This window comes from Anomaloglossus baeobatrachus, chromosome 2 (genome assembly GCF_048569485.1).
Source record: "Anomaloglossus baeobatrachus isolate aAnoBae1 chromosome 2, aAnoBae1.hap1, whole genome shotgun sequence".
In the NCBI taxonomy this organism is placed as follows: domain Eukaryota; kingdom Metazoa; phylum Chordata; class Amphibia; order Anura; family Aromobatidae; genus Anomaloglossus; species Anomaloglossus baeobatrachus.
The window spans coordinates 126,344,305-126,359,148 of NC_134354.1; the positions used below are offsets into that span (position 1 = coordinate 126,344,305).

At 45.0% G+C, this 14,844-nt stretch overlaps 1 protein-coding gene across 5 annotated transcripts in view; it reads right to left on the minus strand.

Annotated features, from left to right (window-relative positions):
* Positions 1–14,844, minus strand: part of MYO1C (myosin IC) — a 207,211-nt gene that overhangs the window by 35,464 nt on the left and 156,903 nt on the right. For all 5 annotated transcript variants that reach the window (XM_075335325.1, XM_075335323.1, XM_075335321.1 and 2 more), the window contains 7 exons: positions 14,140–14,220; positions 12,370–12,475; positions 11,906–12,023; positions 11,711–11,824; positions 10,907–10,983; positions 10,613–10,681; positions 9,715–9,799 (listed from right to left, as the gene is read on the minus strand). In XM_075335325.1, the coding sequence (XP_075191440.1) occupies positions 9,715–9,799; positions 10,613–10,681; positions 10,907–10,983; positions 11,711–11,824; positions 11,906–12,023; positions 12,370–12,475; positions 14,140–14,220 (650 nt within the window). The remainder of the gene's footprint in view (positions 1–9,714; positions 9,800–10,612; positions 10,682–10,906; positions 10,984–11,710; positions 11,825–11,905; positions 12,024–12,369; positions 12,476–14,139; positions 14,221–14,844) is intronic.

Genomic DNA, 14,844 nt, shown 5'->3' on the forward strand with positions numbered 1-14,844 from the left:
ATAATACCTCGTAGTAGAGCCGTAAAACGGCCCTTTCCTACAGGTGGGCAACCGCCGCCTGAAGGACTCGTCTACCTAGGCTGGCATCCGCCGCAGCATAGGTATGCACCTGATAGTGCTTCGTGAAAGTGTGCAGGCTCGACCAGGTAGCCGCCTGACACACCTGTTGAGCCGTAGCCTGGTGCCTCAAAGCCCAGGACGCTCCCACGGCTCTGGTAGAATGGGCCTTCAGCCCTGAGGGAACCGGAAGCCCAGCCGAACGGTAAGCTTCGATAATTGGCTCCTTTATCCACCGAGCCAGGGTTGATTTGGAAGCCTGTGATCCTTTACGCTGGCCAGCGACAAGGACAAAGAGTGCATCCGAGCGGCGCAGGGGCGCCGTACGAGAAATGTAGAGTCTGAGAGCTCTCACCAGATCCAACAAGTGCAAATCCTTTTCACATTGGTGAACTGGATGAGGATAAAAAGAAGGTAAGGAAATATCCTGATTGAGATGAAAGGGGGATACCACTTTAGGAAGAAATTCCGGAACCGGACGTAGAACCACCTTGTCCTGGTGAAACACCAGAAAAGGGGCTTTGCACGACAACGCTGCTAGCTCAGACACTCTCCGAAGTGAAGTGACTGCTACTAGAAAAACCACTTTCTGCGAAAGTCGTGAGAGGGAGATATCTCTCATTGGCTCGAAAGGTGGTTTCTGAAGAACCATCAGCACCCTGTTTAGATCCCAGGGTTCTAACGGCCGCTTGTAAGGTGGAACGATGTGACAAACTCCCTGCAGGAACGTGCGTACCTGTGGAAGTCTAGCTAGGCGCTTCTGGAAAAACACAGAGAGCGCCGAAACTTGTCCCTTAAGGGAGCCCAGCGACAAACCCTTTTCCAGTCCAGATTGAAGGAAGGACAGAAAAGTAGGTAATGCAAATGGCCAGGGTGAAAAACCCTGAGCAGAGCACCATGACAGAAAAATTTTCCACGTCCTGTGATAGATCTTGGCGGACGTTGGTTTTCTAGCCTGTCTCATAGTGGCAATGACCTCTTGAGATAACCCTGAAGACGCTAGGATCCAGGACTCAATGGCCACACAGTCAGGTTGAGGGCCGCAGAATTCAGATGGAAAAACGGCCCTTGAGATAGCAAGTCTGGTCGGTCTGGTAGTGCCCACGGTCGGCCGACCGTGAGATGCCACAGATCCGGGTACCACGACCGCCTCGGCCAGTCTGGAGCGACGAGGATGACGCGGCGGCAGTCGGCCCTGATCTTGCGTAACACTCTGGGCAACAGTGCCAGCGGAGGAAACACATAAGGGAGCTGAAACTGCGACCAATCCTGAACTAAGGCGTCTGCCGCCAGAGCTCTGGGATCTTGAGACCGTGCCATGAACAATGGTACCTTGTTGTTGTGCCGGGACGCCATGAGGTCGACGTCCGGCACCCCCCAGCGGCAACAGATCTCCTGAAACACGTCCGGGTGAAGGGACCATTCCCCTGCGTCCATGCCCTGGCGACTGAGATAATCCGCTTCCCAGTTTTCTACGCCTGGGATGTGAACTGCGGATATGGTGGAGGCCGTGGCTTCCACCCACATCAAAATCCGCCGGACTTCCTGGAAGGCTTGTCGACTGCGTGTGCCGCCTTGGTGGTTGATGTATGCCACCGCTGTGGAATTGTCCGACTGAATTCGGATCTGCTTGCCTTCCAGCCACTGCTGGAACGCTTTCAGGGCAAGATACACTGCCCGTATTTCCAGAACATTGATCTGAAGCGAGGACTCTTGCCGGGTCCACGTACCCTGAGCCCTGTGGTGGAGAAAAACCGCTCCCCACCCTGACAGACTCGCGTCCGTCGTGACTACTTCCCAGGATGGGGGTAGGAAGGATTTCCCCTTCGATAATGAAGTGGGAAGAAGCCACCACCGAAGGGAGGCTTTGGTCGCCTGAGAGAGGGAGACGGTCCTGTCGAGGGACGTCGGCTTCCTGTCCCATTTGCGTAAGATGTCCCATTGAAGGGGACGCAGGTGAAACTGCGCGAAAGGGACTGCTTCCATTGCTGCCACCATCTTCCCCAGGAAGTGCATGAGGCGCCTCAAGGGGAATGACTGGCCTTGAAGGAGAGATTGTACCCCTTTCTGTAGTGACTGCTGCTTGATCAGCGGAAGCTTCACTATCGCTGAGAGGGTATGGAACTCCATGCCAAGGTATGTCAGCGATTGGGCCGGTGTCAGATTTGACTTTGGAGAATTGATGATCCACCCGAAACTCTGGAGAGTCTCCAGGGTAGCGTCGAGGCTGTGTTGGCATGCCTCTTGAGAGGGTGCCTTGATCAACAGATCGTCCAAGTACGGGATCACCGAGTGACCCTGAGAATGGAGGACCGCAACTACAGTAGCCATAACCTTGGTGAAAACCCGTGGGGCTGTTGCCAGGCCGAATGGCAGTGCCACGAACTGTAGGTGTTCGTTTTCTATGGCGAAGCGCAAGAAGCGCTGGTGCTCTGGGGCAATCGGAACGTGGAGATAAGCATCTTTGATATCGATCGATGCAAGGAAATCTCCTTGAGACATTGAGGCGATGACGGAGCGGAGGGATTCCATCCGGAACCGCCTGGTCTTTACGTGTTTGTTGAGAAGTTTCAGGTCCAGGACTGGACGGAAGGACCCGTCCTTCTTTGGGACCACAAACAAGTTGGAGTAAAAACCGTGGCCCTGTTGCTGAAGAGGAACAGGGACCACCACTCCTTCTGCCTTCAGAGTGCCCAGCGCCTGCAGAAGAGCCTCGGCTCGCTCGGGAGGCGGAGAGGACCTGAGGAATCGAGTCGGGGGGCGAGAGGTGAACTCGATCTTGTAACCGTGAGACAGAATGTCTCTCACCCAGCGGTCTTTTATTTGTGGCAGCCAGGTGTCGCAAAAGCGGGAGAGCCTGCCACCGACCGAGGATGCTACTAGAGGAGGTCGAAAGTCATGAGGAAGCCGCTTTGTTAGCGGTGCCTCCAATGGTCTTTTTAGGACGTGACTTAGACCGCCATGCATCAGAGTTCCTTTGATCTTTCTGAGACCTTTTGTACGAGGAGAATTGGCCCTTGCCCGCGCCCCGAAAGGACCGAAACCTCGACTGCCCTCTCCTCTGTTGGGGGATGTTCTGTTTGGGCTGGGGTAAGGATGTGTCCTTTCCCTTGGATTGTTTGATGATTTCATCCAGGCGCTCGCCAAACAGCCTGTCGCCAGAAATTGGCAAACTGGTTAAGCGCTTTTTGGAAGCAGAATCTGCCTTCCATTCCCGTAACCACAAGGCCCTGCGGAGTACCACCGAATTGGCGGCCGCAACCGCCGTACGGCTCACAGAGTCCAGGACAGCATTAATAGCGTAAGACGCAATTGCCGAGGTCTGGGTGGTAATGGATGCCACTTGTGGCGCGGCTGTGCATGTGGCTGCTTCAATTTGCGCTTGACCTGCTGAGATAGCTTGCAGCGCCCATACGGCTGCGAATGCTGGGGCAAAAGAAGCGCCGATCGCTTCATAGATGGATTTCAACCAGAGCTCCATCTGCCTGTCAGTGGCATCTTTGAGCGAGGCCCCATCTTCCACTGCAAGTATGGATCTAGCCGCCAGTCTGGAGATTGGAGGATCCACTTTGGGACATTGAGTCCAACCTTTAACCACGTCCGGGGGGAAAGGATAACGTGTATCCTTAAGGCGCTTAGAAAAACGCTTATCTGGACAAGCATGGTGATTCTGGATTGCCTCTCTGAAATCAGAGTGGTCTAAAAACATACTCTGTGTACGCTTGGGGAACCTGAAACGAAATTTCTCCTGCTGCGAAGCTGACTCCTCCGCCGGAGGGGCTGAGGGAGAAATATCCAGCAACTGATGGATGGACGCAATAAGATCGTTCACTATGGCGTCCCCGTCTGGAGTATTAAGATTGAGAGCGCTCTCAGGATCCGAATCCTGATCAGCTGGCTCCGCATCATCAACCAAGGATTCCCCCCGCTGAGACCCTAAACAATATGATGTCGAGGGAAATTCTAAGCGAGCCCGCTTAGTCGATCTGGGGCTGGGGTCTAAGTCAGAACCCTCAGTCTGGGATGTATGAGATACCCCGGGAGGACAAAGAAGGTCCAACTGAGGGGGGCCAGGGAACAATGATTCACCAGAGTCCCTTTGCTGAGATACCGGCCTGGCCTGCAAGGCTTCTAGTATCTTAGCCATAGTCTCAGAGAGTTTTGCAAACTCAGTCCCCGTCACCTGGACAGTGTCAACAGGTGGCTCCCCCTGGGCCCCTCTTAGCAGAGGCTCCGGCTGAAGAAGTGTCACAGGGGCCGAACACTGCACACAATGAGGGTCAGTGGAACCTGCCGGTAGTGGGGTCTTACAAGCGGCGCAGGCAGCATAATAAGCCTGTGTTTTGGCACCCCTGCCTTTTGTGGGCGCCATGCTATAGTTTTCCCTGAGTAACACAATAGGGTATATAGCCAGAGTGAACTGTGCTCATACAATGTAAAGTATATACAATACACAAATAATGTACCATATATACTACAGCACCATGGGGCTAGCACCAACAGGTGCTGCTTACCAGCCGCCTAAAGCGGTTGTGAGGCCACCAGAGACCGTGTCTGGGTCTCCCAGGATTTGTCCCCCTCTGCAGCGGCCGAGGAGCTGACAGGAATGGCTGCGGCATCCTGACGAGAGGAGGGAGCTGGGGGCGTGGCCGAGAAAGTGCGGGAACTGGTGCTCACACTGCGCACAGTGAGGGGGGTGGAGTATGTAAATCATACTCCAGCCCTCAGTGCTGCTCGCTCTGCAGCGTCCCGCCCTTCCCCTGCCTGTCAGGGCTGAGGGCGGGAGAAAAGGAAACTAGGCCGCAAGCAAGCCGGGGACTCTAGTAATAAACGCGGCCGCCGTAAAAGCGCGGCCGGCGTGAAAGTCCCCGGCGAACTACAAGTCCCAGCCGCGCCGCAGTCTCCCATGGCAGCGGCGGTTAGTGCGGTAGCCCCTACATATAAACACACTCAGCGACGCTGAGTGTGTAATGGCACATATAGACCCGGTCAGCGCCGCGGTCCCCGGTGCACTAGCACACCCAGCAAAGCTGAGGTGATGCCGTGCGCGGTCCCCACAGGGATACAGAATACCTCCAAGATGCAGGGCCATGTCCCTGAACGGTACCCGGCTCCTATCCATCAGGCTCCACAGGAGTTGTGGATGAAGCACGGTCTCAGTGCCTGGAGACCGATAAGATCCCACTTCACCCAGAGCCCAGAGGGGGATGGGGAAGGAAAGCAGCATGTGGGCTCCAGCCTCCGTACCCGCAATGGATACCTCAACCTTAACAACACCGCCGACAAGAGTGAGGTGAGAAGGGAGCATGCTGGGGGCCCTATATGGGCCCACTTTTCTTCCATCCGACATAGTCAGCAGCTGCTGCTGACTAATCTGTGGAGCTGTGCTGTGCATGTCTGCCTCCTTCGCACAAAGCAAAAAACTGGGGAGCCCGTGGGAGCACGGGGAGTGTATAGGCAGAAGGGGAGGGGCTTAACACTTTTAAGTGTAGTACTTTGTGCGGCCTCCGGAGGCATAGCCTATACACCCAATTGTCTGGGTCTCCCAATAGAGCGACAAAGAAAGAATATTTCCAAGGAAGGTACTCGGATAAAACACTTTCCTTGTAACCCGAATATGGTCAATTAGGACGTGGTAGTTTAATCAAATAATGGCAAGAATATATGACTGTACGAGATGTAGTAAAAATTGTTAAAGGTGGTGTTCTGGCACCACTCACATATCCTTTAGAATTGGGCACATGGACGAATTACCTTTAAGCGGAGTCGCTTGGCAGTTTCGGAATAAACCATTCACTATGGGAATCTTTATGGGAGCTACAAGCTTAACCTTGGAATTACTGAGCCTCTAAGTAGGCAGGCTAGGCATATTATTATAATATATATATATATATATATATATATATATATATATATATATATATATATATATATATATATATATATATATATATATATATATATATATATACACACACACATACACACATATATGCATAGATATATATACATGCATATATATACATGTATATACCATATATATATATATATATATATATACACCATATATATATATATGCATATTATATATGTGCATATATAATATATATATATATATATATATATATATATGTATGCATATATATATATATATATATATATATATATATATATATATATATATATATATATATATATATATATATATATATGTATGTATGTATGTATGTATGTATGTATGTATGTATGTATGTATGTATGTATGTATGCAGGCAAAAAAGAATTGTTTAAAAGAACTGAAGTCATCAGTGGTTGATACCTTTTAATGGCTAAATGAAAAGATGGTAATAATAGCAAGCTTTCCAGACTACTCAGGTCTCTTCATCAGTCTCCGTTCTTTTAAACAATTTGTATATAGGCATGCATGTATGTATAAACATACGCATGCATGCCATGTATGTATGTATATATGCATGTGTGCGCTGCGCTAGAGTTGTTCTCCTTTCCTGGAGAGACAAGTTGTATGTATATAGGCATGCATGTATGTATGTATATAGGCATGCACGTATGTACATAGGCACATATAACTAATGCAGATATTGAAACAGATGTACGAAAGATTACAACAGCACATCATATAGTCATAAAGATGTATAAATTAACTTGGGAGGCAACAAATTGGGGTATATGCAAGGTGGGTGGAAGATTTGGGAGAAATTGGGGAGGAGAAATGGGAGTCTATATTGCAATATGTCATCAAAATATCTCTGAGCGAGGCGAAACGGCTATCGCAATTATATGTTATATACAGAGTATATAGAACCCCCGTGCGGATGAAGGAAGTGGGAGTGAGAACAGATTCCAAGTGTCCAAAATGTACTGTGGAAGAAGCAGGGATCATGCACATGTTGTGGGAATGCCCATGTATACAAGGGTTTTGGATCACAGTGTTAAATTTAATTCAATCAGTGATGCAAGTGGACCTACCCAGAACCCCGCTGGTGTGTGTGCTGGGCTATGTGGATGAAGTGGGGGCGGATGAACAAGAGAAACTGGCAGTGGCACGATTGTTGTATGCAGCGAGGAAACTCATTGCCTTGTATTGGCTATCTGAAAAAGCACCGACACGTAAGGAATTTGTAGAAAAAGTGAATTATATTATTTATATGGAGAAAAATGTTTATATTAAAAGGGGAAGGAGAAATCAATATGAGAAGATCTGGAGCAAGTGGCTGGACTTTCCAGGATTAGCGTCATTTGATCTACTGAAAGGTAGATAGTCTTTCCTACCTATTGTCTAAATGATATTTAGTCTATAGGTAGGAAAGGAAAGATCGCAGTGGCTGAGAAATAAGGAGGGCAGGTCATTAGGTGAATAAAGAGGGATGTAGAGAGTAGAGGGGTGAGACTGTCGACCAGAAGAGGGTGGGGGGAGGGGGAGGGTGTATGTGTGAGGACTACCCTCACAATTTGTTGTTATGTTTATGAAAGGTTTAAAATGCAATAAAAATGTATCTGATTAAAAAAAAATTAACTTAAAAGAAGTACCCAGCAATCAAGCTGATGCGGATTCTGCTTAAAGTCTTTGTTAATCCTAATGAAGTTCCTACCTTCCTCTGTAGACTCTGTGGATAGTAAGCCCACATGGATAAAGTCCTCTCTATGCATTAGTCTCCTGCTCATGTAAATTGTACTTTTTTTTATGTTAAAAGGGAAACAGACATTGGATCTGTGATTTTAGTTCTGCTCTCTTTTATTAACAAGTCTGTCTCCAACTGTGTATATGGAAGGAACTGTCAATCAAAGCGAGCAGGCAGAGAAAACCCAGAGATCAGCCTCTTGGACTAGTCACCCCGGCCACGGACACCAGACGGCTTTTAAATGTAAAATGTAGCAATGTTTGAGAGTAAAAGACACATGGCTGACATGACCGAGCCAGTGTGTGATACATGCTGCCTGTGGAATCAGCTGTCACATTCCCTTTACGTACAACTTGGAATTAATGACATCATAAAATGAATTAAAGTACAACCCCCCAATGTAAAAGCATTAATTAAGCCCACATAAAAATCATCACCATTGGTGGCTTTAAATCTCCCACATGATTATATTGATAACGCAAAACCTGTAGAGAACACTGAAGATACTAAGCAAAGCAACAATAACCAACCCCTGGAGCTCTGGGCATGTCAAGGACTCATTCTGATTAAAATGTCCATTTAATGAAATATGGGGATAAAACAAAGTCAAAAAAGTAAGCAGATGAAAAAACACATTTATCAATCCCAGATATTAAAAAAAAAAAAAACAACAAAAAAAAACAACAAAAACAAAAACGTTGTTCCTAACAATAACAAAAAAAACCCCAGATTCTAAAAAGTCAATTTACGTGACCGATGAAGCAATCTAAAGAAAACTTCTACAAAGATTACTAAGTATTAACCGAAGACTAATTATATCAGACTGGTCAGGTCAGTGGTTGTTAATGCTGCTTTTCTGTCCTACTCAGACCCCAGAGATAATCAGTTAATCTGCCCCATTACATCGTACATGTTCACACTGCATAATCTGTCCCAAAGACACACGTCTGATTACTGCTGCATGAACAGAACAACTCAATCATTCTGGAACCGCAGAGTATTGAGGATGCTGGTTTTAATGTTCTAAAACTTTTATGGGTTCACAAAACTATTCTATTTTAGACATTAAAGCTTACCTATCATGATAAAAATAAATGCATCCTATTTGGTCTCTAGGAGGCTGTACATGTGCATTAGATGAGATGCAGCCACAATAACGTGATCCCTGTAAGTGCTACTCGTCTTCCTTCATGCAGGATGATGGGACAGGAGCTTTTTAGGAGAATTGCCGGAGCTTGGCGGTGTACTCACTCCACGTACTGTATGTGTATATACAGATACAGCGGTCAATATTAGGACACTCTTGATAGAGTATTGTGCTTGAGGAAAGGTCCAAGTCTCGGTTTGTGGAGAGAAGACCTCAGCACCAATAAGACAGAAAAGAGATTGAGCTGCTGCAATGTGAAAGTTTTATTCCAGACCAGCACCATGGTAAAATCCAGACAATCCCACGTTTCGACCTCAGCGAGGTCTTTTTCAAGGCTGTGTGGATGGTGGCAAAGATATAAGTGATGGAGGTGGAAGCACCAGGTGGGGACGACAGGGGACCACCGCATGTGTGAGACCTCAATCACTTATACCTTTGGCACCATCCACACAGATATCCTTGAAGAAGACCTCACTGAGGTCGAAACGTTGGATTGTTTGTATGTCACTGTGGTGCTGGTCTGGAATAAAACTTTGACATTGCAGCCGCTCAATCTCTTTTCTGTGTTATTGGTGCTGAGGTCTTCTCTCCAGATACAGCCGTCAGTCACTGATTAGGACCGCCCACATGACTACTAACCTCAGAATAAGTAAAAATTAGAAGGAATAAGTCACACTAACCTTCTCCAGAAAACTATCAATTTAGTGACAAGTTCTAATTGACACATTTGTTTTAATCATCGCCACTCACCTGATGTTAAGGCTGATGAATATGTAAATATTTATATATCTGACATGTCCAAAATTAAAAACGTTACAAATCATTAAAAAGAAAAAAAAAAAAAGATAAGCCATGAATTACTGTACTGACCTTCGAACGACATCCACGGCCCATTTCCTTTTTGCAGCCTTTCGACGACCCACTGTTCCACGCCACCAAGACTGGATTTGTATGGCTGTAGAATAGAGGAATAGTTTTCTTAACGTTGTTCTCAATAGTACTAAGGTATCTATATTATCGCTGTCCTACCGGTAGAAGTGCAAAGCAAAAACACAAAAGTAAAAACTACAAGCAAAACCAGACTCAACTTCCGAAATACCAAATGTCCATATGCTGGATTACAGGTAAACTACCATCTCGTCTTAGCGACAATTCTGTCTATAAGTACTGATATTTCTGAGGCATTGGGCCCTGCACATATCATACATTACATAGGTTCACAATGACTTTGCTCACTTTTTGCACTTCGTATATTTTAGTCTTTTACAGGACAGTTTCTATACAGTTGAGGGGAATAAACAATATTAAAAATTAAAAGGGTTCTGTCCCATTGGAAAAGCAACTGAATAGAAAATTCATCTCTGATTGCTGGGTTCCCCACAGTTGGATCCTGTACCGATCACTAGAATAGGGGTTGGGATCTCCCCAGTCCGGCACACTGAGGAGTTTCAGTTGAGTATTTGTAGCGTATTGATCCTTTTCATCTATTGAAGGTGTTAAGGTCAACCAGTGTAACTGACCACAGTACCATTTCACATAGCAGTACAGATCATCAGACTTGTTTCCATTATTTTAGGCCGAATCGTATAGTCTATGAACTAGTTAGACTCATGAACAATTGCAGCTTGTAACAGACAATGGATGTGCAGCCGTTATAATTGGAGCTTACCCAATAACCCAGAGTCCCAGTTTTTAATGAATGTGATGTACCCATCCAGAACTTTATTACATAAACAATAGATTGTGGAGCCAAAAACACTGTACTCACCGGAATGTTTCATATGCAGGAATTTTTGTTGCTGATGATATCCTTTCCATCTAGCCTGGAGGAAGGTTGCTATAATAAAAGAACCAAGTCATCTTATGCTATGACTTTGTTTTAATGGAAGCATAATTTAATTTAAGATCATAAATTAGACAATGGGCTCACATTGTCAAAGGATGGCAACCATCAATATCATACAAGTCACAGAGAATAAGTGCATTGCAGAAATTACAAACCACAAGATTAGCAAGAGATAAAAAACAAAAGGAAAGTGTAATAAAAAATAAAAACACCCACCGATGCTTTGCTTCCTCACTTCTAGGGCATCCTCTGTAGCAAAGAGAGTTTTTGGGAAACGAATAAAAATTTTCGTCCTAAAAAATATAAAAATTATACATGTCCAGTTAGAAACCTTTACACTGAGTCTTTAAAGTCTTTACACCAGAGTTTTGGTATAAAACAGCTTGAAAAATTGCCAATTTTTGCGCATTTGTTTCCCCTATTTTTGGCGCTTTAAGAAAGCTCTGTCAAAGTGGGCAAAGCTGGGGCAGGATTGGGCATGGCAACACCCGCAACACCCACACTGCAAATTCATGTAGCTCAAGCCAAAGATTGGAGTAACAGTTCTGGCGAGGTGAGGTGCAAGTCGCTAACAATTAATTTGGCACATTGTATACCTGAACGCCCCTCATTAAGACTGGTGAGCGGACCGCCAGCCATACTGATTCGGGGCCTAGATCTTTTCTTGTAAAGGTCAGATCATCTTAACAATAAATATTTTATTTTTGTAGAGCATTACAATATGTACTTTACCCTCACAATCAGACTTTCCTTAGCGGTAACATGCGTTTTCTGCAGATATTTAGTCATCTTCAGAGAAATACCCTCAGGAATTAAAAAAAAAATAAAAAAAAAAATGCCCACACATTTCACTTTAATAACTGTATACGCCAGTGAGTGTGACTAAAGACGTCACCACTCACCTCTTTACTTAAAGGGCCAACTATAGAAGCATATTTGAGCAAATGATTTTTGACATCTTGCAAGTTACCCAGAAGTAATAAGACTTTCTAAAGCAAAAATATATATATGGAACCTTACCTGCCCATTTTATACTCCTCTGGTTTATACCCAAGACTCTTGACAAGAACGGCCACTCCGTCCATTGCTCGTCCATCCCAATTTGGCCATGTTTCAGGGCAAAGAGATTTGTACCTGTAGAGAATAAATCATTACTTGACCCTGTACATACTGGTAATGGGAAGGTAGGACACCGATTTAGTTTAATTCTAATACCTTTGTAAGAAGAACTCATATTTTCGCCTGTATGCAAATCCAGCACGGCGTACCCGCACATTTTCAATTAGCCCCAAATATTTCACTTGGTGTCTAATGAGAACCTCATCAAAGCGGGCTAGAATAAAGCAAAAAGTCATCATTATAAATAATCACAACACAAGGTGCTTCAAACACAAATTATTGAAGGGCTGCCAGCTCCTCAGTGTCCTTCCTGCTGCTGAGATCTCACACTGCTCAGTACAAGAGGCTGCTGTCAGCCAGGCCGGGGGGAGATTGAATATATCTGGACTCTTCAGTTAGATCATGCTATAACTGGACTCAGAAAGCTCATCTTAATATGAGCATTATACAGCCATTCTGACAAGCAAGAATGTGGACAAGGTGGAATTTGTATTGGCGATTGTTACTTGAATAAAATTAATGTCACCTGTCTCATGAATTGGTAACTAGCGAGAACATACCTGCTTGTTTGGCATCATTTGGCTTTATACAGCGCACATAAGAAGGCTCCTTAGACATGAGAATTTCCATCAGTTTTGCTAAACTGTTTTTAAACTGAGTTGCGGCCTAAAAATATAATAGGAATGATTCTTGGTAAATTTAATAAACTAGAACACACAAGTTTTACAAAGCATTTTATAAAATAGCAACCATTGTTTCGACCAAAAGCTCAGTTGATATTTAGCCGCCTACATGGAAAGCAGAGCCACATGCGCTTAAAGTGATTGTCCAGAAGAGACCATCCACTTTCTTTTAATTCTGTCGATCAAATGTGACCACGGTGGGGGCTGCAGGCACCTGCCATACAGGATTGCAGGGACTTTCCTATACTGTTCTCATAGGCTCTGCTGCAGTCACTCTTCAGTCTCAGGAGAGTCGCACTTAGCTGAGCAGTTCCACTTTCTTTTTAGTAATTGGTTGAGGTCTCATCTCCCAGAATAAACCAACGTGATCAAAAGTTTTGAAGCGTGCCTATGACGGGTGTTAAATGACATATCAGAGGTTTCCTGAAAGTGCAGTTACATTTTAAGGAACTGAAACTTTTAGTAAACCTAACCAGACACCTAGCCTTGTACAAATATGATACAACGGTGATTTGGGATCTTGTACTTCACACACCACAGTCATATGCAATAAATTACTTCATACAGGAAGAAATAGAATAATATTTTTATTACTATATATCTATAAACTGGATGTTTCCGGAGTTCTAGATAAAAGGTTTCCTACTGGCACTAATAATAATAAATCTTTATTTCTATAGCACCAACATATTCCGCAGCGCTTTACAATTCAGGAGGTTTATATACAAACAAGTAACAGTTCTAGAAAATAATGGGGAACACTTAGCTGTAATTCATTATCTGTTTCTGCGGCTTGATAAAGGAATCCTAGAAGCACTTATAACAAACTGTTATATTTTTATCACATATGGTGGGCCCAGCTGAATTTTAAGCCCACTTTATGCCCCATAAGGCTGGGTTCTCACAATCAGGATTAACAGCATTATTGATGCAGCGTGTTTTAATGCATCCAAAATGCTGCGTTGTACCGTACAAGCTCAGTGGATGGGAGTCATAAAAATGCCATGCCCACTGTGCTTCTACTGTATGCAGCGTATACTCACCTGCGGTGTGGCAATCTAAGCCGCAGCATGTCAGTTTATGCTTGTGGAGACACGAGTGTTCTCAGCAGGAGAACACAGTGAAGGTCTGCAGCGCCCAGAACCATGATCGTGGGCATGGACCGCTGGGTTCTGCTGTGAAGAACACTAGCATCTCCACCGGAGGGAGGACACTGCGTTTAGAACACAGTGTCATGCGGCTCATGTGGATGTCGCCTAATAATGTGCTACTAACTCACCCCTGATCCTACTTTTTCAAATTGTTTGCTCCCTTGCAAGGGCTGGCTACTTCAATGAAGGGACTGGGACACTGGCCAAACTGGAATTTAACATTGTGCCTTCAATGGGACCCCTCTAACAACTATGTGGTGTATGCATGCATGTTGCCTAAACAACATACTAACCCTTTGAGCACACTCTCTCTTTTTTGTTTCCTTTATGCCTATCTATATAAATGGTATTGATGAGGAACATTTCCAGAAAATGCAACATAAGAAAAAAAAGCTGTAATTAATAAACACCCAATTTCATGTTCATGTATCAGTTACAGCCTGTGTATCAGTACATGAAAAGCTTAGAAACACCCATCCCCGACCACGTCTCGTACCGTCTCTGGTCTTTTCTTGTCTGTCAGCTCAGATCTGTCAAAGCACTGATGAACAATTGGATTTCCAGAGTCACACATAACCTGTGATGGAGAAGAACAAGTGTTAAGTAGCTGCTTCCCAAGAGGCTTAAAAGGGAACCAATCACCAGGATTTTCCTATATAATCTAAAGCCAGTGCTACACTGGCACTATCAGGCTGATTCTATACATACCTGTAGTGGTCAGCTCGGATGTTTAGGCTTTAAAATAAAATAAAAGTTTAAAAAAAACCAAAAAAAAAAACCCGGCAGCTTCTTGAGTGACAGCTGCACTGGAGCAGAAAATATATTCATAGTTATCCCCTCCCTCTGTTAGAATTAGCATAAGTATTATGGTAGATGCTAGAGTGTACGGACTGCTGCCAGGTATGATGTAACTTGTCATGTGATGGGGCGTGTTCAAAGTGTAGCCTGATGTTACCAGCCTGACCTTTCCAGTCAGAAAAACAATGTTTATTCTAAGTCCACGTGGGCATAGAGTTGATTATAATAAAAGTGGGGATCTGGGGGTAAGACCCCCAGATGGTGGGTGCAGGGGGGGGCTAATCCCCCCCTTGCATGATTATAGTAGACAGGAAAAAAACATAGCCACACCCAACCCAAACGGTGATGCCCATCAAACAAGCCGGTCACGCCCATGACCTGACTGCAGTCCGTACATTCTAGG